The 24,472-nt window shown below is 45.2% G+C and overlaps 1 gene segment (V, D, J or C); it reads right to left on the bottom strand.

The window, feature by feature from the left end:
- Window positions 1-4,765: 4,765 nt before the first annotated feature.
- LOC132818621 (immunoglobulin kappa variable 3D-15-like) lies at window positions 4,766-5,515 on the bottom strand. The segment is given in 2 exon segments: window positions 4,766-5,279; window positions 5,448-5,515. Coding segments are annotated over 2 exon segments (432 nt in total).
- Window positions 5,516-24,472: the final 18,957 nt, after the last annotated feature.

The raw sequence follows: 24,472 nt of genomic DNA, 5'->3' as shown, positions 1-24,472 counted from the left end.
ATGATTACAGGAAGTGTGATCAGTGACAGCAGTTGGAGCTCCGGGTTTCGGAGCTTGAGCAGCAGCTGGTGTCAGTGCGGAGCGTCCGTGAGGCTGAGAGGTCCGTGAAGAGCACGTTTCTAGATGTGGTCACTCTGCAGCTTCAGAGTATGCAGGGAGAGAGGGAATGGGGGGGAGCAGCAGACAGTCCAAAAGGACCAGGCAGCTAGTACAGGGATACCCTGAGTGCATTCCTCTCTCCAATTAGGATTCAGTTCAGAATCCTGATGAGAATGATGGTTCATCTGGGTAATGCAGCCAGAGTCAAGTCTATGGCACCACTGTGGTGGTGGGGGGCTCAGCTGTACCGGGGGGAGGGCACAAGGAAGACTGGAAGAGCGATAGTGAGAAGAGATTCGAGAGTGAGGACAATCGATAGGTGTTTGTCCAGCTGCAGATGGGAATCCAGGATGGCGTGTTGTCTCCCTGGTGCCAGGGTCAAGGATGTCACTGAGCTGCTGTAGAGCATCCTGAGGGGAGAGGGGGAACAGACAACAGTCTTGGTCCACATCGGTCCCAGTGACAGTGGGAGGAAAGGGATGTGGTCCTGCAGTCTGAATTTAGGGAGCTCGGGAGGAAATTAGCAGCAGGAGCTCAAAAGTAGGAATCTCTGGATTACTCCCAGCAACCAATGCAAGTGAGAATAGGAATAGGAGGATAAGACAGGTGAATGTGAGGCTGAAAAGATGGTCCAGGAGGGAGGGTTTGAGATATTGGACATTGGGAATGATTCCAGGGGAGATGCGACCTCTATAGACTGGATGGGTTGCTCCTGAACAGAGCAGGAATTGAGCTTCTTGAGGTGTGACTTGCTTGTGCTGTTGGGGAGGGATTAAACCAATTTGGCAGGTCTGAGTGAACCAGGAGGTAATATCAGGGAGGAACACCAAGGAAGACAGAATCCTGGGAGATAGATACACGAGAATAAGGAATAGTAACTTCTTGGGCAAGGTCAGAGTGAGGGAGAGAGTAATAAATTCTAAATCCGGTTGACTGTATGGGACTGCACACATGGACAACTGGTTAGTAAGGTTAGATCAAATGGGATCCAGGGCAAGCAAGCCAATTGGTACAAAATTGGTTTGATGGTTGGAGACAGAGAGTGGTGGTAGAAAGTTATTATTCAGACTGGAAGACTGTGACCAGCGGTGTGGCAAAAGGATTGGTTCGGGGTTCATCATTGTTCATCATTTAAAGAAACAAATAAGATTGGAGAGTTACAGACACAGATATTCCTGGATACAAAGCATTTAGGAAAGATAGGAAAGTGGGGGAAGAGTGAGAGGTGTGGGATTGGTTAAGGAGATCGGTGCAGAGCTGGAGAAAGAGGATGTCCCAGAGCGGTCAAGGACAGAACCGATTTGGTTCAAGATCAGAAACAAAATGTGCAATCAGTTTTTTCAGTGCAGTCTGTAGGTCACTGACTAGTGGGAAGGATGGAGAGGAACAAACCTGGAAGGAATTTACAGTGAAGTGCAAACATTAGGGGGACTTTAGTTATCAGAATATAGAATGGGATAGGAGCAGTGTGAAGGACAAAGAGGGCCAGAGTTGTGAGATTGTGCTCAGTGATTTTTCTTCAGCCGTATGTTTCCTGGTGAATGGGAGTGGATGCTCTGCTAGACCTGGATCTTGGGAGTGAGGAGGCTCAAGTGGATCAAGTGTCAGTGAGAGGACATTTAGAGAAGAGTGATCATTGTATCACAAGGTTTAGGGAGACAGTGGAAAAGGACAAAGGACAATCCAGAGTAAAGTCAGGACCATGGATCATATCCCACGTATCACCTCCAAATGTCTCACACTTAGAAATTTTCATTTCTTTTTCAAACAAAATATGGATGAGTCACAAATCTAATATTTTACCGCAATATTTACAGTTGAGAAAGACATGGAAGTGAAGAAATTTGGGAAATAACTGTTGATGTCTTGAGAAGAGTCCATATTACAGACGAAGAGGTGCTGTAATCTGTTCTTAAAACTCATTAAAGTAGATAAATCCCCAGGACCGGATCAGGTCTATCCCAGCAGTTTCTGGGAAACTTGGGAAGAGACAGCGATGCCCCTTGCAGAGATGTTTGTATCATCAATAGCCACGGGTGATGTGCTGGAAGACTGGAGCTTGAATGATGTTGTGCTGTTAGTTAATAAAGTCTGCAAGGTGAGTCTGATACCAGTGGTGAGTAAGTTATTGAAGGGATTTTGAAAGATAGGATCTACACACATTTGAAAAGACAAGGATCGATTAGGAATAATCCACATGGCTTTGTAAGTGGGAAATTGTGTCACAAATTTGATTGAGTTTTTTGAAGACATGACCAAGTTAATAACTGAAGGCAGAGTGGTAGACATTGTCTACATGGACTTTAGCAAGGCCTTTGACAAGTTCCCGCAAGGTTACATCAAATGGAATCCAGGGAGAGCAAGCCAATTGGTAAAAATTGGTTTGATGGTTGGAGACAGAGAGTGGTGGTAGAAGGTTATTGTTCAGACTGGAACCCTGTGACCAGCGGTGTGGTAAAAAGTTGGTTCGGGGTTCATCATTGTTCGTCATTTATAGAAAATATTTGAATGAAAATATAGGAAGTATGGTTTGTGAGTTTGCAGATGACACCAAAATTGGTGGCATAGCGGGCAGTGACGAAGGCTATTTGAGAGCATATTTACATTCCATATTGAGATAATAGGCAGGTGTTAAATTTTGGTACAAAAACTAGGCCAGGGTTTACACAGTTAATTATGGGGCAATGGGGAGTGTTGTCAAACAGGGAAATCAAGGGGTGGAGGCATATAATGCCTTGAAACTGGAGTCACATGTCGGCAGGGTGGTGAAGAAAGCATTTGGTTACACTTGCCAGTCAGAGCATTGGGTATAGGAGTTGGTCAGGCCACATTTCTGGTCACGCTGCTATTGGAAGGCTGTCATTAAACTGGAGAGGGTGTAAAAAGGATGACAAGGATGTCACCGAGACTGGAGGGTTTGAGTTATAAGGAGAGGCTGGTTAGGCCTGGGCTATTTTCTTGGAAGGTCAGAGGCTACGGGGTGACATTTTAAAGGTTTATAAAATCATAATGGGCATAGATAAGGTGACCAGTCAAGGTCTTTTCCCCAGGATAGGGGAGTCCAAAACTAGAGGACAGACATTTAAGGTTAGAGGGGAAAGATTCAAAAGGGACCTGAGGTGCATCTCTTTCACTTAGAGGGCAGTGCGTGTATGAATGAACTGTGAGAGGAGGTTGTAGAGGCGAGTCTGATTATAACATGGATAGGAAAGGTCGACAGAAATTTTAGCCACATGCAGGCAAACAGGACTATAGGGAATAGATAAGGTGAATATTTCACGAAGGAAGTGAATATTTTGCAGATATGTTAAAAAAAACCGTGGAAGTTTCAAGGATGAGTAATGCCAGTTATGAAAATACAACGGAGAAATTTGGACTGTCTTCCTTGGAGAAGAGAAGGCTGAGAGGAGATGTATTTGAGGAATTCAACATCAGGAGGGGTCTGGACAGAGTAAACAGGGAGAAAATGTTCCCAATTGAGAAAGGATTGAGAGGAGAGACCACAGATTGAAAGTAATTGGTAAAAGAAACAAAAGTGGGATGAAGAAAAATATTTTCAGCCAGTGGGTGGTTAAGGTGTGGAATGCGCTGCCTGAGAGTGTGGTGGAGGCAGCTTCAATGAAACATTCCGAAGGGAATGAGACTGTTATCTGAAAAGGAACAATGTGCAGGGTGACAGGGAGAAGGCAGGAGAATGACACTCAGTGTATTGCTCATTCGGAGAGCTGGTGCAGACAGGATGGGTGGAATGGCCTCCGTGTGCACTGTTACAATTCTGTGATTGTGTGATTGAGCAGAGTTAAAGCTGGGAGAGGTGGGAGCTCAGTGTCTCACTGTGCTGCTGCTGCTGCTGCTGCTGCTGCTGCTGAGGTCAGTGAGATCAGAGACTGGGACAGGGAGCCAGAGCTCACATCAAACTCTGCCCCGTGTCCGTCACACTGAGACTGGCAGGAGGCTACTCACTGATTTCACTCCATGCTGCAGGAATGGGACCACAGGCTGCAAATGGACAGAGCTCCTCCACACGGTGAGTAAAACTTACTGACTTATATCTTGCTGCTTAAAGAGAGCAATGGAACTAAATAAATACAGCTAGACACCCTGTTAGACACAGTGCTCCTCAATCAATTATTTCATTCACTGCAGCTTCTCACTAACACCTTGAACAATTCAGCATTTGTATTTTAGAAATTGTGTTTCAGTATTGACAGGGTTAATAACAGAGGATTGAGGTTTACTTACTCAGTCTGAGCTTGGTTCCTTTACCGAACGTGTACCACAGTGAGAGCACCCAGTGCAGAGGCTGTACAAAAACCTTAGCTCTCTGCTTCCCTCTGTCACTCTCACCCTCTTCCTTTCTCTCTCTGTCACTCATTCACTTTCACCTTCTCCCTGTCCCCCTTTGTCTGTCACTTACTCTCACCTTCTCACTGTCTTTCTCACTGTCACCTATGTCTTTTATCTCTGTTTTTCTCAAACTGTTTCTCTCTTTCTGTTGAGTCCCTGTCTCTCTGTCTGGGCTGTGTCCAGCTGGGTTTGGGAGGTTTGTGAACTTTATTTTTCACAGTTCACCCTTGCAGTTGCTCTTCACATGTGCTTATATGTTTAATAAGGAAACTTGAGGCTTTAAGTGAGCAGTGAATACCACAGGGACTGAATAGTGACAAGCCTGGCATGGAGCTAATTTGTTAAGTTTTGTTTATATATAACTGTGACTGTGTGTTCATTATTATATATTATGTATGGTGGTGGGATGTGTCAGGGCAGGAGGTGGGACTTTGTGTCCATTATTATATATTATATATAGCAGTGGGATGTGTCAGTACAGGCAGTGGTGCTGTGTGTATTGAGGTTTTTGTATGGCTCTGTATCACTGTGCCAAGGCCAGCTCCTACTTTGCTGACAGTAATAGTCAGCAACATCCTCATTCTGAACGTTGGTGATTGTCAGGGTGAAGTGTGTGATGGACACTTCTGTCCCGGTGAATCTGTCGGAGACTCCTGTGTTTCGTATTACTGCATTGTAGATCAGGAGAGAGGGTTTCTGTCCTTCTCGCTGCTGGAACCATTCAACATCAGTCGTGGCACTCTGACTGGATTTACAGGTGAGTGTTGCGGTCTGGCCCAGTCCCACTGACAGCACCGGGGGAGACTGGGTCATGATGATGTCTCCGCTGATACCTGAGGGGTCAGAGAGAAACACAGTGAAATCAGAACTTTCAAAAAAAGAGCATGTCAAATGAGAAATTGTTGAAGACACTGAGCATTTTCCCTTCAATCACAATCTGTGGAACTGAAGTAAAATGGAGGGCTAAAGATTCAGGTTGGAAGGAGAGATTGCTGATGTACCTGCGATGCAGAATGCCAGGGGCCAGACCAACTCGATGTGTGAAATCATGGTGTGTGCTGCTGTCCCTGTGCCTGGTTCCTGATAAACTCTCCCTTCACTGGGCTCTGCTTTATAAAGCTGCAGCCTGTGAGAGTCTGACTGGGTGTTCCTCAGTATGTAAATGACATCGGGCAGAGAGAGCCACGTCAGCCTCCACACTTCCTCTTCTCTCTCTCTCTCTCTTTCTCTCTCTCTCTCTCTCTTGCTCATCCTTCCGAACTTTCTCCATCCCTTTTCCATTTTCTCTCTTTCTCCCCTTTCTCTTGTATATATTCTGTCATTCATTGACTTACTCCCTCTTTTTCTATTCCATTTCCGACTCTGTCCTCTCCCAATTATATAACCACTTATATCTTTCCCTTTTTCCATGTGTGTTTGACACTCTGTTTATCTCCCTTTCCTTCTGTGTTGGTTGATCTCTCTCTCTCTGTCTCTTATCATCTGTTGGTCTCCTTCACTTATCTATCTACCTGTTTCCTCACTTGTTCTCTCCTCATACCCTCAATCTCTCATTCTCTCATTCTCTCTTTGTTTATGTCCCTCCCTCCTGTCACTCTCTAATTGATCTCTATAGCAGGCGCTATTCTGGTATATTGGAACACTGAGTCCTGGGGTAGCTGTTAAATGCCTTGTCCTCTCACTCAATCTCACAATGTGAACCTCTCTCTCTCTCTCTCTCTCTTTCTCTTTGTGTGTTTTCTGTCCCTCTCTCAATCAGAAGCTCAATGACATGAACAGCATTAAACAAATCTATCCAGGTCATCAATGATCTAACAATACTAATCCCAGCTTGGCATTGAGGGAGACGATCATCCATGATCATATTGAATGATAGAGCAGCCTCACAGGGCGAAACCCCAACCCTAACCCTACTCCTTCTCCCTGTTTCTATCTTTGTCCGTCTGTGTTATCTTAAATCTGCCCTGGGTATTGATTCCTCTACTTATGGAAAAATTGCCTTCCTGTCCACTCTATCTCTGCCCCTCATAATCTTATAGCCCTTTAGCAGGTTCCCTCTCAACCTTCACTGCTCCAAGAGAAACAATCCCAGCCTTTCCAATCCTTCCTCATAGCTCAGACCCTCCAGGCCAGGCAGCATCCTGGGAAATCTGCTCTGCATCCTCTTGAGTACAGTCATATCCTTCTCATAATGTGGTGACCAGAACCTGTCTGTCTGTCTGTCTGTCTCTCTCACTCGATTCCCTTTACCCCTAGTCTCACACTCACTCTGTCTTTTTCTCTCTCCTTTCTATTCTTCTCTCTCAGTCACACTGTCCCATACCCTATCTCTCTCTCTCTCTCTCTCTATTCTTTAACCTTACCATCTCTATCTCCCTCTATTTTGCTCTCTCTCTCCTTTTACTCATCTTACATTGCCTCAGACTCTCTCTATCCCTTTCTCGCTTTCACACTCTGTCCTTCTATCTCTCTGTCACACACACACACACACACACACACACACACACACACACACACACACACACACACACACACACACACACACACACACACACACACACCCTGCCTTTCTCTTTCTCAGAATGTCCCAGTTGGCAACTCTGCCTCACTAATGGATGTTAACTCTTGACCACAGAAGCATGTCTTTTCCTGGAGTAAGGCCCCATTTCTCACATTGACTACGCATCAGCCTGTCTCAGGAAGATGGACAGATTCTTGTCAAATGAAAGGCATTTCTGTGCTGTTGGCCCATTCTCACTGGTTTGGACACAAAGCTCATTCCATGAAGGCCCAGCAGAGAGAGGAGATCCTCAGGCCATCAGTGTGAGCTGGACGGACAGGACAGACTCTGACCCACTGATCCATCCACAACATTGTCCAATCTCTTCCCTTCTCTTTCCCCTTCCACAATCAGGTTCTGGGATGAAACCAGGACCCATCACACAATTACAACATAAAGGAACTGATGCCCACACCTACCATGGTGTCCATGACCTATTGGGAACCTCCAGTAGCGAATAGGAAACATGGAATTCATTCCAACTGGACCATCAAATACAGACCATTAAACATGGGCCTCTTTGCCACTGAACTCTCTCATGGAGATGAGTAAATATGAGCCTTCTTCCCACTGAATACTCCAACAGAGATGAGCGAACATTCCTGTTGGGCCTTCCAATAGAGGCCAGGAAAGAAAGGCCTCTATTTCATTGGACTCTCCAGTAAATATGGACCAGTTTCAAACTGACCCCTCCAACAGAGACCAGTAAACCTGCGACTTCTTGCAACTGGATCCTCCTGTAGAGACCAGTTACATGGATCACATTGCCGTAGCAAGATTGGAACTTCGGAATGAAGAGCAGGAATAGGTAATTCAGCCCTTCAAGCCCATTTGCCATTTAACATAATCATGGCTGGTCTTACCCTCATCTCCACTTTCCAGACTGCTCCCTATTGCCCTCTATCCTGCTTTTATCTGTTTCTTTCTTCAATCTGTTGATTGATTCTGCCTTCACTGCACTCTGGGGGCAGTGACTTCTACAGATTCACAACACTCTGAGAGAAGGAGTTACAATAGAACAGAATCCCTGCAGTATGAAACAGGCCATTTGGCCCAACAAGTTTACAATGACCCTTGAAAGAGCATTCCACCCAGACCTGTTCTCCCTACCCTGTCCCTGTCACCTTATATTTGCCATGACTAATGAACCTAACCTACACATCCCTGGACACTATAGGTAATTTAGTATGGCCAGTCCTCCTAGGTTGTACATCTTTAGACTATGGGAGGAAACTGGAGCCCCCAAGTGAAAGCCAAGCAGACAGGGGGAGAATGTGCAAACTCCGTACAGTTGCCTGAGGGTGGGATCAAACTGGGGTCCCTCGCAATGTGAGGCAGCAGTGCTCACCACTGTACCCCTGTGCCACCTGTAGTTTCTCCTCATCTCAGTTTTGAACCGACCTCCTCTCACTCCATATCTATGACCTATTGTTCGAGTCTGGCCCACAAGAGGGAACATCTGTTCCATGTCTGCCTTATCAATCCCCTTTAGCATCTTATATAGCTCACTCAGATCTCTCGTCTTGCGACTGAATTCCAGTGAGTACAAGCCCTAGCTATTCAGCCATTCCCGTACGACAGCCCTTTCATCCCGGGAATCAGTCTGGTGAACATCCTTTGAACTGCATCCAGTGCCACCATATCCTTCATCAAGTAAGGAGACCACAACTGGACACAATGCTTCAGATGTGGTCTCACCAAAGCCTCACAGAATTGTAACAATATTTCTTTATTTCTGTAATCCAGTCCTTTTATAATAAATACCAAGATTCCAATTGCTGCAAGAAATGCCAACATTCCAATTCCATGAGACTCAATTGGAACCTCCAACAGAGATCAGGAAACATGGGCCTCCATCCCACTGGAATGTCCAATGGAGCAGTAAGCCAGGGCCTCTTTCCCACTGGACCCTCCAGTATTGGAGCTTCAAACTCCACTTCCTCTCCATCACATAGGTCTCTTATTTCAATCTCCACAACATTGTTTGCCTCTGCACTACATCATCTCTTTGACCACAAAAATCCTTATTCCTGCTCATCCCACCTCCAAACTGTATGGTTCCGATGTCCTTTCCCAGCTTACTCCATTTCTGTTCCATAAATTCCAAATTGTCTCAAATGGAGTGGCCCCTTCCCTGCCTCACACGTAGGAGGAGATGGACAGATTTTATATAAGTAACGAGTTTAAACATTCTGGAAAGTGAATGTGGTCAGAATTGATCAAACTGATGATGGCTCCTGCAATTGAATATCCTGCTGGCAAGCTCCAGCCTTTTACACACAGAATGGGGAAGTGTGTATGGTAGGGTATATATTGTAGGGCTCCATGGAACTATCCCTCAGCATCAATTGTCCCTCAGGAGGGGAGAGGGAATGTTCAGGGTCGTGAGCTCCATTTCCCAGCCCAGGCAGTTTGTCTCCCAGTGAATGAATAAGATGCCAATTTGGAGCCCAGGTTAGGGAACAGTCTCTGCTGTGGACCCAGGTCTACAAGAGGCAACTAGAGATTGAGCTGAAAAGGAAAAAATTGCTGGGTTATGGGGAGAGGGAGGGGCAGTGGGATCACTCACAGACATGATGGGCTGAATGGCCTCCTCCTGTGCTAGGGGGAGCAGATTTCGGACTGAATTGAGAAGGAACTTCTTCACCCAGAGGGTGGTGAATCTATGGAATTCCCTGCCCAGCGAAGTCGTTGAGGTTTCCTTAGTAAATGTTTTTGAAGCTAAGACAGATAATTTTTTGAACAGTAAAAGAATTAAGGGTAATGGTGAGGGGGTGGGTAGAGGGAGCTGAGACCATGAAAAGATCAGCCATGATCTTATTGAATGGCGCGCGGGGTTGAGGGGCCAGATAGGCTGCTCCTGCTCCTGGTTTTAATGTTCTTATGTGCTGTCAGATTCCAGGGAGTGCAGACAGTTCACAGTTTTCTCCCATCTCAGTAACAAACGTCCAGCTGCTCTGAGCTCCTTCTTTCACTTCCTCTCTCAGTGAAGTTTCAACCTTGCGATCTGACAGTCCTTGCATTTATTTTTTACACTGGGGCTTTCTGCTGTGGTCAGAATCTCTAATAATAAGTGTCCAATCAGTGACAATCACAGCAGCTAAGAGCAGTCAGGACTGAGGAGCCAGGCTCACAGGGAAACACATTGGGAAGATCAAATCCATCCTTTTCAGATCCCACTAAAAACTTCATCCCTCTCCCTGAGCACTCTTTACAAAAACAGAACAGTTCTGAAAAAGGTTCTCTTGACCCAAAATGTTAACTCTGCTTTCTCTCCACAGATGGTGCCAGACCTGCTGAGCTTTTCCAGCAATATCTGTTTCTGTTTCTCATTTACAGCAACCACAGCTTTTTCAGCTTTTATTTAGTGTCAGACTCCTTGCTATCTTGGCCTTATCTTTGAGGATGATCTGAACCCCAAATCTCCACGTCACAGAGATCACTCACTCAAAATCTCTTTGCTTTGGGACTCCAAATGTGATCAATTCAATGTTGTCCTGTGCCACATCACAGCCACTGCCCTCTGTAAACTTCAGCTCATCCCAAACTCTGCTGCCCGTATCCAAGTTCGCACCAAGCCCCATCCCCAACCCCCACTGTCCTCACTGACCGACATTGGCTCCCGGTCCAACAACATCATGATTTACAAATTCTCATCCTTATTCTCAAACCCTACCTGTCCTTCAACCCTCCCTATCTCTGTAACCTCCTTCTAGCTGCCTCATTCTGTGTGGTTAGTAATCTTACATATATGGCTGTCTAATCCTTTATGCACATCATTGAGAGATATTGTGAAACACTCAGGTCCCAGCACAGATCCTTGGGGACACGACTATCCACATTTTGCTCATTGGAGAGCACACACATTATCCCTCCTCTCTGTCTCCTGCCTCCAAACTAATTCCTAACCCAAGGCAAATTTGTGTTTTCAATTAATACGTTTCCATATTGATGAATAGTCTCCCAAACAGTGAAGCTAGGAGCAGGAGTAGCCCTTGGAGCTTGTTCCGCCATTCAATATGACAATGGCTGATCATCCACCACAATCGCCTGTTCCCACTTTGTCCCCGTAACCTTTGAACCCTTCTACCTTGAGAACTATATCGTGCCCTTTCTCGAAAGCATTCAGTGGTTTGAGCTCAATTTCTTTCAATGTCAGAAACTTCCACAGGCTTCCCATTCACTGAATGAAAACATTTCTCTCCATCTCAGCCCTACATGGCCTTTCCCATATCCTTAAATTGTAATCCTTGGTTCTGGACTCCCCAGACATCAGGAACATCCTGCCTTATCCTGTTAGGATTTTCGATTTTTCAATGTGACCCCCCTCAATCTTCTAACCTCCAGTGAATATAATCCTAACCAATCCAATTTCTCCTCAGGTCTAAGTGCTGTCCTCCCAGGAATCAGTCTGGTAAACCCTCGCTGCCCTCCCTCCACAGCCAGAACATTCTTCCTCAGATAAGGAGACCAAAACTGCACACAACAGAATCATAAAATCAACAGTACAGAAGAGGCCCTTCAGCCCATTAACTGTGTACCCAGCCAAACTACACTCAACCTGCACCAGTCCCACTTTCCAACACAAGGCCGATAGCTTTAAATGTTACGAAATTTCAAGTGTTCATCCAAGTAGTTTAAAAAGGTTGAGAGATTTGCCACCTCATCTACCATCCCAGGCAGTGCAAACCAGACCCCCAAGACCCTCTGAATGAAAACCTGCTCTTCAAATCCCCTCTAAAGCTCCTGTCTTTCACAGTGAATGTGTGCCAACTCGGAGTAAGGGGAAAAGCTGCTTTCTATTCATTCTGCCCATTCCCTTCATACCCTTATGCACCTCTATCAGGTCCCCATTCCACCTTCTCTGCTTCAAAGAAAACAACCCGAGTTTATCCAGCCTCTCTTCATCGCTGAAATGCTTCATCCCAAGCAACATCCTGGTGATTATTCTCTGCATCCCCTCCAGTACAATCCTATCCTTCCGATCGCGTGATGACCAGAACTGCACACAGTACTCCAGCTGTGGCGTAACCAAAGTTCTGTACAGCTCCAACATCTCTTCCCTGGTCTTCTCATCTATACCTGAAATGATAAAGGCAAGTGTTCTGTCTACCTTCATAAATACCTTGTTGACCTGTTATATCTTCCAAAGTTCATCACCTCACAGTTATCAGGGGTAAGTTCTATCTGACTCTGATCTGCCCATCGGACCGATCCAGTTAGATCTTCCTGTAACCTAAGACCTTCTTCCTCACTGTCAACCATCTGCCAAACCTTGTGTCATCTACAAATTCAGTCATCATCCACTCACCCCCACCCCTCACCTCTCACATTCTCATCTTCATTGTTTCAATACATCCTGAACAATAAGGGACCCAGCACTGATCCCTGTGGTATCCCACTGCACACTGGACCCAATCACACAAACAACTTTCTGCCTCCACCCACTGTCTCCTGTCTCTGAACCAGTTTTGGTTTGGATATTCCAGGTGTGGTCTCACTAAGACCCCATACAATTACAGCAAGACATCCCCGATCCTGTACTCAAATCCTCTCACTATGAAGGTAACATATCAGTTACCTTCTTCACTGCCTGCAGCACCTGCACGCTGACTTTCAGTGACTGGTATACACAGACACCCAGATCTTATTGCATCTCCCCATTCCCAATCTATCACCATTCAGATAATAATCTGCTTCCAATTTTTGCTACTAAACTGGGTAACCTCACATTTAACTTCATTGTATTTCATCTGCCATCACTCAACATCTCCAAATCACACTGAGGTATCTCTGCATCCTCCTCACAGCTCCCCCTTCCACCCAGCTTTGTGTCATCTGCAAACTTGGAGATATTACTCTTAAGTTCCCTCATCTAAACCATGAACAAATATCGTGAATAGCTGGATCCAGGCCTGTGGTACCCTTTCAGAAAAGAGGCCAGTTTATTTTTACTCTTTGTTTCCAGCCTGCCAACCAGTTCTCTATCCATGTCAGTACACTGCCCCCAGTCCCAGGAGTCTTAATTTTTTACGCTCTCTTCTGTGGGACTTATTAAAAACCTTGTAAAATTTCCAAATGTACTATGTCAATTGCCTCCTTCTTGTCAAATTTGCTCTTTGCAGACTCAAGCAATTCCAGTCAATTTGTTAAGCATGATTTCCCTTTCCACAAACCATGCTGACTCTGTCTAATCCTGTCACTGTCTTTCAGTGATTAAATCTTTCATAATAGACTCGAGTATTTTCAGGCTGATTGGTCTAAGTTGTCCAGTTTCTCTCTCCCTTCCATTTTAAATAGTGATGTTACATTAGCAACTCTCCAGTCAGTGGGGATTATCCCAGAATGTATAGAATCTTGAACATCAATGTTTCCAAACATTTTGGGCATTTCCTGAAGTAATCTGAGGTGTAGACTATTGGATCCTGTGGATTTATTTGAATTTAATCCCATAAATTTTCCAAAACCATTTCGTGAATAAAACTAGTTTTCTTCAGTGCTGCTATCAGTCTACACCCTGTCATCCCAAAATGTTTAGAACGTATTTGAGTTTTCCATTGTATACAAAGATCCAGAATGCAGCAAATGCAGAAATTTCCTTTGCGCGTGTTGTCAGTGGTACTTTTAACAAATCACTTTTGGATAAGAATGACACACTACATACCCTATCAATGCAATCTCCTGGCCTGGGAATAGGGTACAAATCCATCTTTGTGACTACATTCACTTTCCAACTGTCTACACAGAATCTAATTGAAACATTTGGTTTCAGAACCAACACTACAAGAGAACTCCAATTACTCTTACAGTGCAATCAGGGTACCCTGTCCAGTTTATGATCAGTAATTTGCGGATTTTTAGATGGTTTGAATCTAGCCCAGATCCCTGGTTCTGCTGCTGGATTTACATAAAAATGTCAAATGAAGAGGGCAGTAGATGGGTGTTTCAGGGCAAAGGAATCTCTGGGTTTATTCAATACAAAAGGTAAGTATAATACAGGAGCAAATGTAAATGTAATAAACAGTGAAATTACCAGTATCCATTATACAGAGAACAGTAATTAAATACACTATCAAATTAAACACTGGTTATACACTACTAGGAGCTAGAGTGGAAAAGTGTTGCCCTGGAAAAGCACAGCAGGTCAGGCAGCATCTGAGGGACAGGAGAATCGATGTTTCGGGCATCAGCTCTTCATCGTGAAGGTTGTGGGAGTGGAATGGGGCTGAGAGATCAATAGGAAGGTGGGGCAGGGGGTGGAGGAAAGTAGCTGGGAAGGAGATAGGTAGATGCAGGTGGGGGGGAGGTGATAGTGATAGTTCAGAAGGGATGGTGGAGCAGATAGGTGGGATGGATGATGGATAGATTTGGAAGGTTCAAGAGGGTGGTGTCCAGTTGGAGGATTGGATATTCGTTGGGGGGTGGGGAGGGGAGATAACGAAACTAGTGAAAACAACATTGATGTCGTGTGGTTGGGGCGTCCCAAGGTGGAAAGTGAGGCATTCTTCTTCCAGACATAGTATCTCAGTGGTTAGCACTGCTGCCTCACAGCACTAGGGACCCAGGTTCGATTCCAGCCCTCGGCAACTGTCTGTGTGGAGGTTGCACGTTCTCCCCATGTCCGGGTTTTCTCCGGGTGCTCTGGGTGCATAGTCCAAAGATGTGCAGGTCAGGTGAATGGGCCGTTCTAAATTGCCCGCAGTGTTAGGTACATTAGTCAGAGTGATATGGGTCTCATTGGGTTACTCTTCAGAGGATCGGTACGAACTGGTTGGGTCGAAGGGCCTGTTTTCAATTTCTAGGGAACCTAATCTAATCAGAATGTGTAGGTTAGCTGAATTGGCCATACTAAATTGTCATAGTGTTATGTGCATTAGTCAGGGGTAAATATTAGGTAGGGGAGAGGGTCTGGGTGGGGTTACTCTTCGGAGGGTTGGTATGGACATGTTGGGATGAAGGGCCTGTTTCCATACTGTAGAGAATCTAATCTAATCTGATCAGATTTTGGGTAGCTTGGAGTTGGCAGTGGAGGAGGCCCCGGACTTGTATGTCCTTGGCAGAGTTGGAGGGGGATTTGAAGTGTCCGGCCACAGGGTGGTGGGGTTGTTTGGTGCATGTGTCCCAGAAATGTTCCGCAAGTCGTCCTTCCCAACATGTCTGATGAAGGGCTTCTGCCCAAAACATTGATTCTCCTACTCCCCGGATGCTGCCTGACCTGCTGCGCTTTTCCAGAGCCTCACTTTCCGACTCTGACCTCCAGCATCTGCAGTCCTCACTTTCTACTATTCGAAGCAAAACAGTTTGAGTCACACAAACTTTAATCAGGCTCCCTACCCTTGGGTCCCAATGCACTGCCACCACCCACCATCCCCTCCCTGCGAGCTCAGAGGGAAACTTTGGGGTCTCAGGGTTTTCAGCTCAGCATCGAGGAAAATACAGGTTTAATATGTGTCCTGTTGGTGAGGTTCTCGCTGTCGGTTCTCTTGGCTCAGGACAGGTCTGTGAGAAAGTGAGGACGGCAGATGCTGGAGATCAGGGTTGAGAGTGTTGTGCTGGAAAAGCACAGCAGGTCAGGCAGCATCCGAGGAGCAGGAGAATCAACGTTTTGGGCATAAGCCCTTCATCAAGAATAAGGCCTATGGGCTGAGAGCTGAGAGATAAATGGCTGTGGCGGGGGGGGGGGGGGGGGGGGGGGGGGGGGGGTGGAGAGTGGAGGTAAGACTGGGGCGAAGGAATCTGGGAATGTGTTCAGAACAGGCCTGACTCTGGAAGCTTTTGTTCAGATAGCGTTTGGTTGGTGTTCCTGCTCTCGGGTGTCCTTTGTTGCGATGATGCTCTTGGTTTGATTTCTGGATTCGGCTTCTCTGTTCAGCCTCTGTAGTTCTTGGTTCTGAAGCTGCTTGTTGGGGCTTGCTGAAGCTGTTCCTGCAGAAACTTGTTGTTGAAAAGGCTCATCCTCAGATTAGGGCTGGCTGTTACACAGGCTGGGTGTCCCTTTATCTCCCCTCAGATCTGTATTGTCCAATGTGTTTCTGGTGTTCCCTTTAGGGTCAGTTGGCTTCCTGACAGTTAAGAGTATGGATGAATGTATCTTGATTGATGTTGAATGCCCAATATCCCTGTGAGTAAGTATTGATTGTGTTGAATGTCCAGTATCTGTACAGGTTCCAAAATGTCTGTGTTGTAAAAGTGAGGTTCAGTCTGGAGAATGAGTTCTGGTTGGTGCTCTTTAAGGGTTGAGGTGTGAACTGGAATTCCAGGCAGAACAATGGTTCCAGGCAGCCATCTCCGTGTCTCTGTGTTTTTCCCAGAGCTCAGCCCAGCTGTCTCTTTATTTTTAAAAGGTTTTTAAAAATCCAGGGTTTTAGAGAATAGGGAATTTTGCTCAATCCTACACGGGAGAACTCCAATTACTCTGACAGTTCAGTCAATTGATTTTCCAACAAACATTGAGCTTCCTTTGTCACTTTGGCCAGTTTCTCTGGGTTTAGCCAAAATGGGTTTTGTTTTATTGGGTCTGAATTATCTATCTCCACATCATGTTCAATTAATGTGGTGCATCCAAGTGTATCTTTTAAAGACCATGTATCAGTGCAGAATGTGGCCAAACAGTCCACCAAGTCCACTCTGCCATTCTATCATAGTTGATTTGTTTGTCAACCCCATTCTCCTGCCTTCTCTGTTACCCTTGATTGGTTTACCAATCAAGAACCTATCTATCTATACACTCAATGACTTGCCCTCCACAGCACTCTGCAGCAATGATTAATCCACAGATTAACCACTCTCTGGATGAAAAATCTCCTCCTCATCTCAGTTCCAAAGGATGGCCCCTTCTGGGGCTGTGCCCTCTGGTCCCAGTCTCTCTGCCAAGTGGAAACATCGTCTCCATGTCTACTCTATCCAGGCCTCTCAGTATACTGTATGTTTCACTGAGATTTTCACTCATCCTTCTCAACTCCATCGAATACTGATCGAGTACAGACCTCAACCACTCCTCAGACAAACTTCTTTGTATTCTCTGAGCAATCTCCCTCTGTCCCTCTGTTAATCTTTCTCCAGATACAAAAATGCAGTATCTGAATTCTCTAATGCCTCTGAGTCTGTTCACCTCACAGGAGAAAGTTCACTTTGAGAATTGACCAATTCTCTTTGGCTCTCAAACTTTTTCTCATCCCCTTTCTGCTACACTCAGTGCTGGACACACTTCTACACGACTGAATGGTTCCTCAAAAACTGGGAGAGGAATTAAGGATGCTGCTTTCATAATGTGTGGAGGTTGACCTACAACTTGACAAGTTTTTTTTTAATGTATTCATTTTGTGGAATGTGAGCATCGCTGGCTGGCCAGCATTTATTGCTCATCCCTAGTTGCCCTTGAGAAGGCCCTTGAGCTATTCTTGAACTGCTGCAGTACACCTGCTGTGGGTTGACCAACAACACCATTAGGGAGGGAATTCCAGGATCTGGAGCCAGCAACAGTGAAGGGACACAATACATTTTCAAGTCAAGATGGCTTGGAGGGGAACTTGAAGGTAATGGTGTTCTCATATATCTGGTGCCCTTGTCCTTCCAGATGGAAATGGTTGTGTTTGGAAGGTGCTGTCTGAGGATCTTTGGTGAATTTCTGCAGTGCATCTTGTAGATAGTGCACACTGCTGCTGCTGAATGTCGGCGGTAGAGGGCAAGGTTACATGTGGATGCTGTGCCTATCAAGCGGCTGCTTTGCCCTGAATGGTGTTCAGCTTCTTGAGTGTTGTTGGGGCTTCACCAATCCAGGCAAGTGGGGAGTATTCCATCACATTCCTGACTTGTGCCTTGTAGATTGTGGCCAGGCTTTCAGGAGACAAGAGGTGAGGTACTTGCTGCAGTATTCTTAGCCTCTGACCTGCTTTTGTAGCCACTGTGTTTATTTGGTGAGTTTCAGCTGGCTATCAACTCCCAGGATGTTGATAGTGGGGGACGCATTGATGGTAACACCACAGAATGTCAAGGGACACTGGTTAGATTGTTTCTTAAGGAAGGGGCCATCCTTTGGAACTGAGATAAGGAGGAGATTTTTCATCCAGAGAGTGGTTAATCTGTGGATTAATCATTGCTGCAGAGTGCTGTGGAGGGCAAGTCATTGAGTGTATAGATAGATAGTTTCTTGATTGGTAAACCAATCAAGGGTAACAGAGAAGGCAGGAGAATGGGGTTGACAAACAAATCAACTATGATAGAATGGCAGAGTGGACTTGAAGAACTGTTTGGCCACATTGTTATTGGTGACAGTCAGAGTCTAGCATTTGTATGGCATGAAAGTTATTTATCACTTTTCAGCCCAAGCCTGGATATTATCCAGATCTTATTGCATTTGAACTTGGATTGCTCCAATCTCTGAGGAGTTGGAAATGGTGCTGAACATCGTGCAATCATCAGTGAACATCACCCCTTCTGACCTTGTGGAGGGAAAGTCATTGATGAAGCAGCTGAAGATAGTTGGGCGAAGGAGACAACCCTGAGGAGCTCCTCCAGAGATGTCCTGGAGCTGAGATGACTGACCTCTAACAATCATGACCATCTTCCTATGTGTCAGGTATGGCTCTAAATACAAATGATTTTGCCAATGATACCCAGTGATTCCAGTTTTGTTAGGACCTCGAACCATTTGTTGACATCATGTGGGGTGAATCGAATTGGCTGAAGACTTTTATCTGTAATGCTGGAGACCACTGGAGGAGGCCAAGATGGATCATCCACTTGGCACCTCTGGTTGAAGATTGCTGCAAAAGCTTCAGCTTTATCTTTTGCACTGCTGTGCTGGGCTCTTCCATCATTGGGGATGTGGATATTTGTGGAGACTCCTCCTCCAGTGAGATGTTTAATCATCCAACACCACTCATGACAAGATGTTTCAGGACTGCAGTGCTTAGACCTGATCCGTTGGTTATGGAATTCTTTAATTCTGTCTATCATTTGCTGCTTATGCTGTTTGGTATGCAAGGAGTCTTCTTTCGTGGCTTCGCCAGGTTAATACCTCATCTTAATGCATGCCTCGTGCTGTTCCTGGCATGCCCTCCTGAATTCTCCATTGTTGGTCCCCTGGTTTGATGGTAATGGTTGAGTGGGGGATACGCCGGGCTGTTATGTTTCAGATTGTGCTGGAGCAGAATTCTGCTGCTGTTGATGGCCCACAGTGCCTCATGGATGCCCAGTCATGAGTTGTGAGATTGGTTGTAAGTCCGTCCCAGTTAGCGTGTTGATAGTGTCACACAACATGATGGATGCTATTCTCAGTGGAAGGCAGGAGTTGGCTTTCAAAAAGACTGTGCGACACTCACTCTGACTGATACTGCATAGGACAGATGCATCTGCAGCTGGCGGATTCCGCCAGCTGCAGTATGACATTTTTTTTTAAACTGCACACATATTTAAACAATTTTTGCTCAGTAAAACACATGATTCAGGATGCCTGTGTTTTCCAAATCACTATGGTCCTCTCATGGAAATCTGATGTGCTCCCCACAATATCTCCCTATGATAGCTGGGTGGGACCACCAGCCAATGTCTAACCGACCATTCTGCATCTGTGGGTCCATGGTGGGGGTGGGGGGGAGGTCTCCACTTCCTCATCAGCGCTCCATTCTGAAGGTAATAATACCCTGAAACCCCTCCAGCCACGACCTCAGTATGAGCTGACTGTGTTCATTTAGTTCATTTAGGATCTGCTTCTTGGATCTGCTGTAATTAGGGACATCATACCAAACACTCCACCTGGATTATCTTCACCCTTTTGGAATGTTTCAGCGATCCTTTCACTTGCTGTGGTGTCACATCAACCCTTATTGATGGATTTTGTTTAACCATTGCCCTGGTTACCTCACATGAAGGAGAGAGACCAGGAACCTGTTCCTGTCATTGTTCTGTTTCTTGGATCTCCTTTGGACATTCTGTAATTATTGGGGAAGCTACTGCCTTTAGTCCTGACAAACTATTCTCTAGAAGGAAATCGACTCCCTCAACAGGGAATATTTTCCCCACTCCGACAATCCCAGGCAACATCCTGGTGAATCTCCTCTACACCCTCTCCAGTCCAATCACAACCTTCTCACAGTGTAATGACCAGCACGATACACAATATTTCAGATATGACCTAATCAATGCTCTGTAAAATAACAACGAGACTTCTTTGTTCCTATATTCTACACCCTGGCTAGTAATGGCAAGCATCCCATATGCCTCCTTCAGCACCCTGCCTAGCAGTGCTGATACCTTCCGGGATTGATGGACTTGTACACCAAAGTCCCTTTGTTCCTCACTACTCCCAAGGAACATAAGAACAGAAGAACTAGGAGCAGGAGTGGGCATTCTGGCCCTTCAGGCCTGCTCTGCCATTCAATAAGATCATGGCTCATCATTTCATGGACTCAGCTCCCCTTACCCACGATCTCACTGTAACTCTTAATTCCTTTCCTGTTCAAAAAAAATCTTAGCTTTGAAAACGTTTACTGAAGTAGCATCGACTACTTCATTGGACAAGGAATTCCAGAGATTTATGACCTCTGGGTGAAGAAGTTCCTTCTCAATTTGGTCCTAAAACTGCTCCCCCTAATTTTGAGACTCTGTCCTCTTGTTTTAGTTTCACCTCCCAGTGGAAACGTCCTATGTCTTATCTATTCTCTTCATAATTTTATATGTTTCTATAAGATCCCCCACCGCCCTCATTCTTCTAAGTTCCAATGAATGTATCCCAGTCTACTCAGTTTCTCCTCTCACAGGTCAACCCTCTCAACCCCAGAATCAACCTAGTGAACCTTCTCTGCACCCCTTTGTGTGCCAGTACACCCTTCCACAAGTAAGGAGACCATAACTGCACGCAGTACTCCAGGTGTGGCCTCACCAGCACCCTGTACAGCTGCAACATAACCTCTCTGCTTTTTAAACTCAATCCCTTTTGCAATGAAGGACAAAATTCCATTTGCCCTCCTAATTACTTGTTGTGCCTGCAGATCAGCCCTCTGTGATCCATGCACAAGGACACCCAAGGCATATACCTTGCATTTTGTATATAACTCCCTTATCAGACCTCCCAAATTGGATCACCTCGTAATTATCAGGATTAAATTCCATCTGCCATTGATCTGCCCAATTTACCAGCTGATCAATATCAGACTGTAGCCTGAGACCCGGTAATCCAAGATGGCAGCAGAGTAGGACTCTTCAAACCGAGTTCACCTGCTCCAACTGTTTCCTTTTCCTGTTTTTCTTCAATCTTTTTTTCTTTTCTTTTGTGTTTTTCTTTTGTCCTTGTTTCATCTTTTCTCTCCCAGCCACAGACTCGCGGCCTCAGACACCTGGTCTCTGACCAGTGCAACCCAGTGATATGGCCTCTCAGCTTTGTGTGGCAGTGTCCTGGCCTGGCAGGGAGACATCCCAGCCCAGAAAGGCAGACTCTCGGTATGACATAGAGGCCTCTCAGTTTAATGTGGTGGCCTCTCAGCCCAGCATGCTGGACTGTCAGCCCAGCGTGATGGACTCTCAGCCTAGCATGGCCATCTCTCAGTGGCCCAGTGTGGTTGTCTCTAGCCCACAGGGTGATCTTTTGCTGTATTTGGTGTTCTCTCAGCCCAGCACGGCCTCAGCATGGACTTCTGGTCTCAGGGTAACGACTCGCAGTATGATCCCATGGTAGCTAAGTGCTTAGGAAAGACTAATGATTGAACTTTCAGATTTGTTACTTTATTTTCTTCTTAAAATTAATCTGTAATGGGTATCTTTTAACTTTATTCTTTCTTTCTATCTTGTTCTTAAGATTCTGTACCTAGGTCCTTGTACGTAAGATGGTACCTTGTGATGCGACAATACATACTTTTCACTGCACTCCTATACTTTTGTGCTTGAACACTTGTGACAATAAAATAAAAATCAAATCAATATCAACAACACCACCAATTTATGTGGCATCTGAAAGCTTTCTAATTATGCAATCACAATCAATTTGTTAATGTACATTACAAACAGAAAGGGTCCCAGCCCCAATCCTTGTCTTACACCACTGATCACAGGCTTCCAATCACAAAGACAACCCTCCATCATGCTTTGTATTTCGAATAGTCCACTTTCTCCCTATCCTTCTCACTCACACTCTCAACTGATTACCCAGACATCGTGGCAGGTCACCGTGTTTGAGGAGAAATTGACTCAAAATTGAATCAACTGTTGATATTTCATGTGGATATTCAATTAAACAACAAGTATGTTTACATTGGAATTATTACATGATAAATGCATAATAATTGGACAGACTAATGTCTTAAACTTTGTGGCATTTGAGGAATATAACTTCTGCCGGTTTGTCAAGAGTGCTAGTTCATAAAGTGCAGGTTACAACAAAATTTGCTGCACATCTTTTATAATGGACTCCAGTATTTCTCCCTCTACTGATGTCAAGCTAACCGGTCTCTGCCTCCCTTCTTAAATAGTGGGGTTATGTTAGCCACCCTCCAATCCATAGGAACTGCTCCAGAGTCTAGAATTCTGAAAGATGACCACAAATGCATCTATTCTTTCTAGTGCCACTTTTTCTTAAGCATTCTGGGGTGAGGGGCTCAGGCTGCCAAAGATATTTCATGGTTCCACTTTGCCCTCCTATTTTTTTAAGCACCTCCCCACACTTTCTCTCCTCCTGAAGGGCCTCTCTTGTTTTTGATGCTCTGTCGCTGACAAAGGTTTCCTTCTTTTCCTTTCCCAAACTATCCATATTCCTCGACATCCAGGATCCCAGGAGTTGCTGCCCTTGCTTTTCTTTCTGAGCTGGCCTTGAATTCTCAATGTCTCACATTAAAAAGCTTCCCACTTTCCAAATGTAGACTGACCTGCAAGTAGCTGCTCCCAGTCGATATTTGCCAGATCCTGTCTCATAACATTGAAATTGGCTTTGCCTCACTTTAGACAATTACCTTTCTGCACTACCCTTATTCCTTTCCATAATAATTATAAAACTTATGGACTTATGTTCAATATCTGCAAAATGCTCACCCACTGACTCTTCAACTATTTGACTGGTTTCATTACCTAGGATTGAGTCCAGCACTGTCCATGTTTAGAGGGACTATCTACATACTGGCACCCAAAGCTCTCCTGGATGGACTTTAAAAATACCACCATTCACACAAAGGCAATCCCAGTTCATGTTAGAGAAGTTGAAACTCCTTGCTAACATAACCCTATTCCTCTCACACCTCTCTGTGATTTGCCAACATATCTCCTCCTCTCTCTCCATCTGACTATTGGGAGGTCTATAGTACAATCTCAGCAAAGTCATTGTTCTTTTTGTATTTTTAGCTTCACCCAGATGGCCTCGTTTGAAAAGCCTTCCAAGGAATGCTCCTTAAATCCAGCAGTGATGGTCTCCTTTATCAATACTACATTACACCACCTGTCCTGCATTCCCTCTATCCCACCTGAGACTTCTCTACCCTGGAATGTTGAGCTGCCAGTCCTATCTTTGTTCAATCATGTCTCAGCATTTGCAGCAATATGATATTCCCACGTGCTGGTCAATGCTCTCAGTTCAACCTCCTTACTCGTCAAGCTCCTTACATTAAAATAGATACAGTTCAGCTTTCTGGTCCTCCTGCATTCCTGATCCTGTCCTAGTGGTTACCCAGTGATTTTCTGTGTCGCCCTTATTCTCCCAAGAAGGGAAACATCCAGCATTTCCCTTGTCAATCCCCTTAAGAATTCTATACATTTCAATGAGATTCCCTCTCATTCTTCTAAACTCCAGGGATCAGATTCCAAACCTGTTTGACCTTTGCCCATAAGACAATCGCTCCGTACCAGGAATCAGTCAAGGGAACTATCACTGAACTACATCCAATGTAGCTCCTGTCCTTTATTCAATAAGGAGCCTGATACTGGACACCATACTCCAGATGTGCCCACACCAAGCCCCTAACCCTAACCCCTGTACAGCTGCAGTAAAATGTCCCTGCTTTTAGATTGCATTCCCTTTACAAGGAGCACCAACACTCCATCTGCCTCCGGATTCACTTGCTGTAGCTGTGTACTAACTTTGTGATTCTTGTCCCCCACATTACACTCCATTCTGCCAATATTTCTCCAAAGCCCAGCTGTATCTAATATTCAGCAGGATGGACCCCTTCACTGGGAAATAGTTGTTTGTGACTAGAATAATGACACATCTCTGAGAATCACATTAATAACTGTTTTATTGATGCTTTTATTTCCTACCCACCATATCACAGCCTTGAATAATCTTATACCCCTCAATGAGGTTCTTTCTCAACCTTCACTGCTCCACGCAAAACAACCTCAACCTTTCCAATCTTTCCTCATAACTAACTCTCTATTGCAGGCAGCATCCTGGTAAATCTCTGCACACTCTTAAGTACAATCAAATCCTTCCCAGAACGTGGTGACCACGACCTGTCCACCTCTCTCTCTATCTTCCTTTTTGAC

Source organism: Hemiscyllium ocellatum, chromosome 9 (assembly GCF_020745735.1).
Source record: "Hemiscyllium ocellatum isolate sHemOce1 chromosome 9, sHemOce1.pat.X.cur, whole genome shotgun sequence".
Classification (NCBI taxonomy): domain Eukaryota; kingdom Metazoa; phylum Chordata; class Chondrichthyes; order Orectolobiformes; family Hemiscylliidae; genus Hemiscyllium; species Hemiscyllium ocellatum.
Note: the sequence above shows the minus strand (reverse complement) of the source record. Positions and strands in the feature narration are given on the sequence as shown.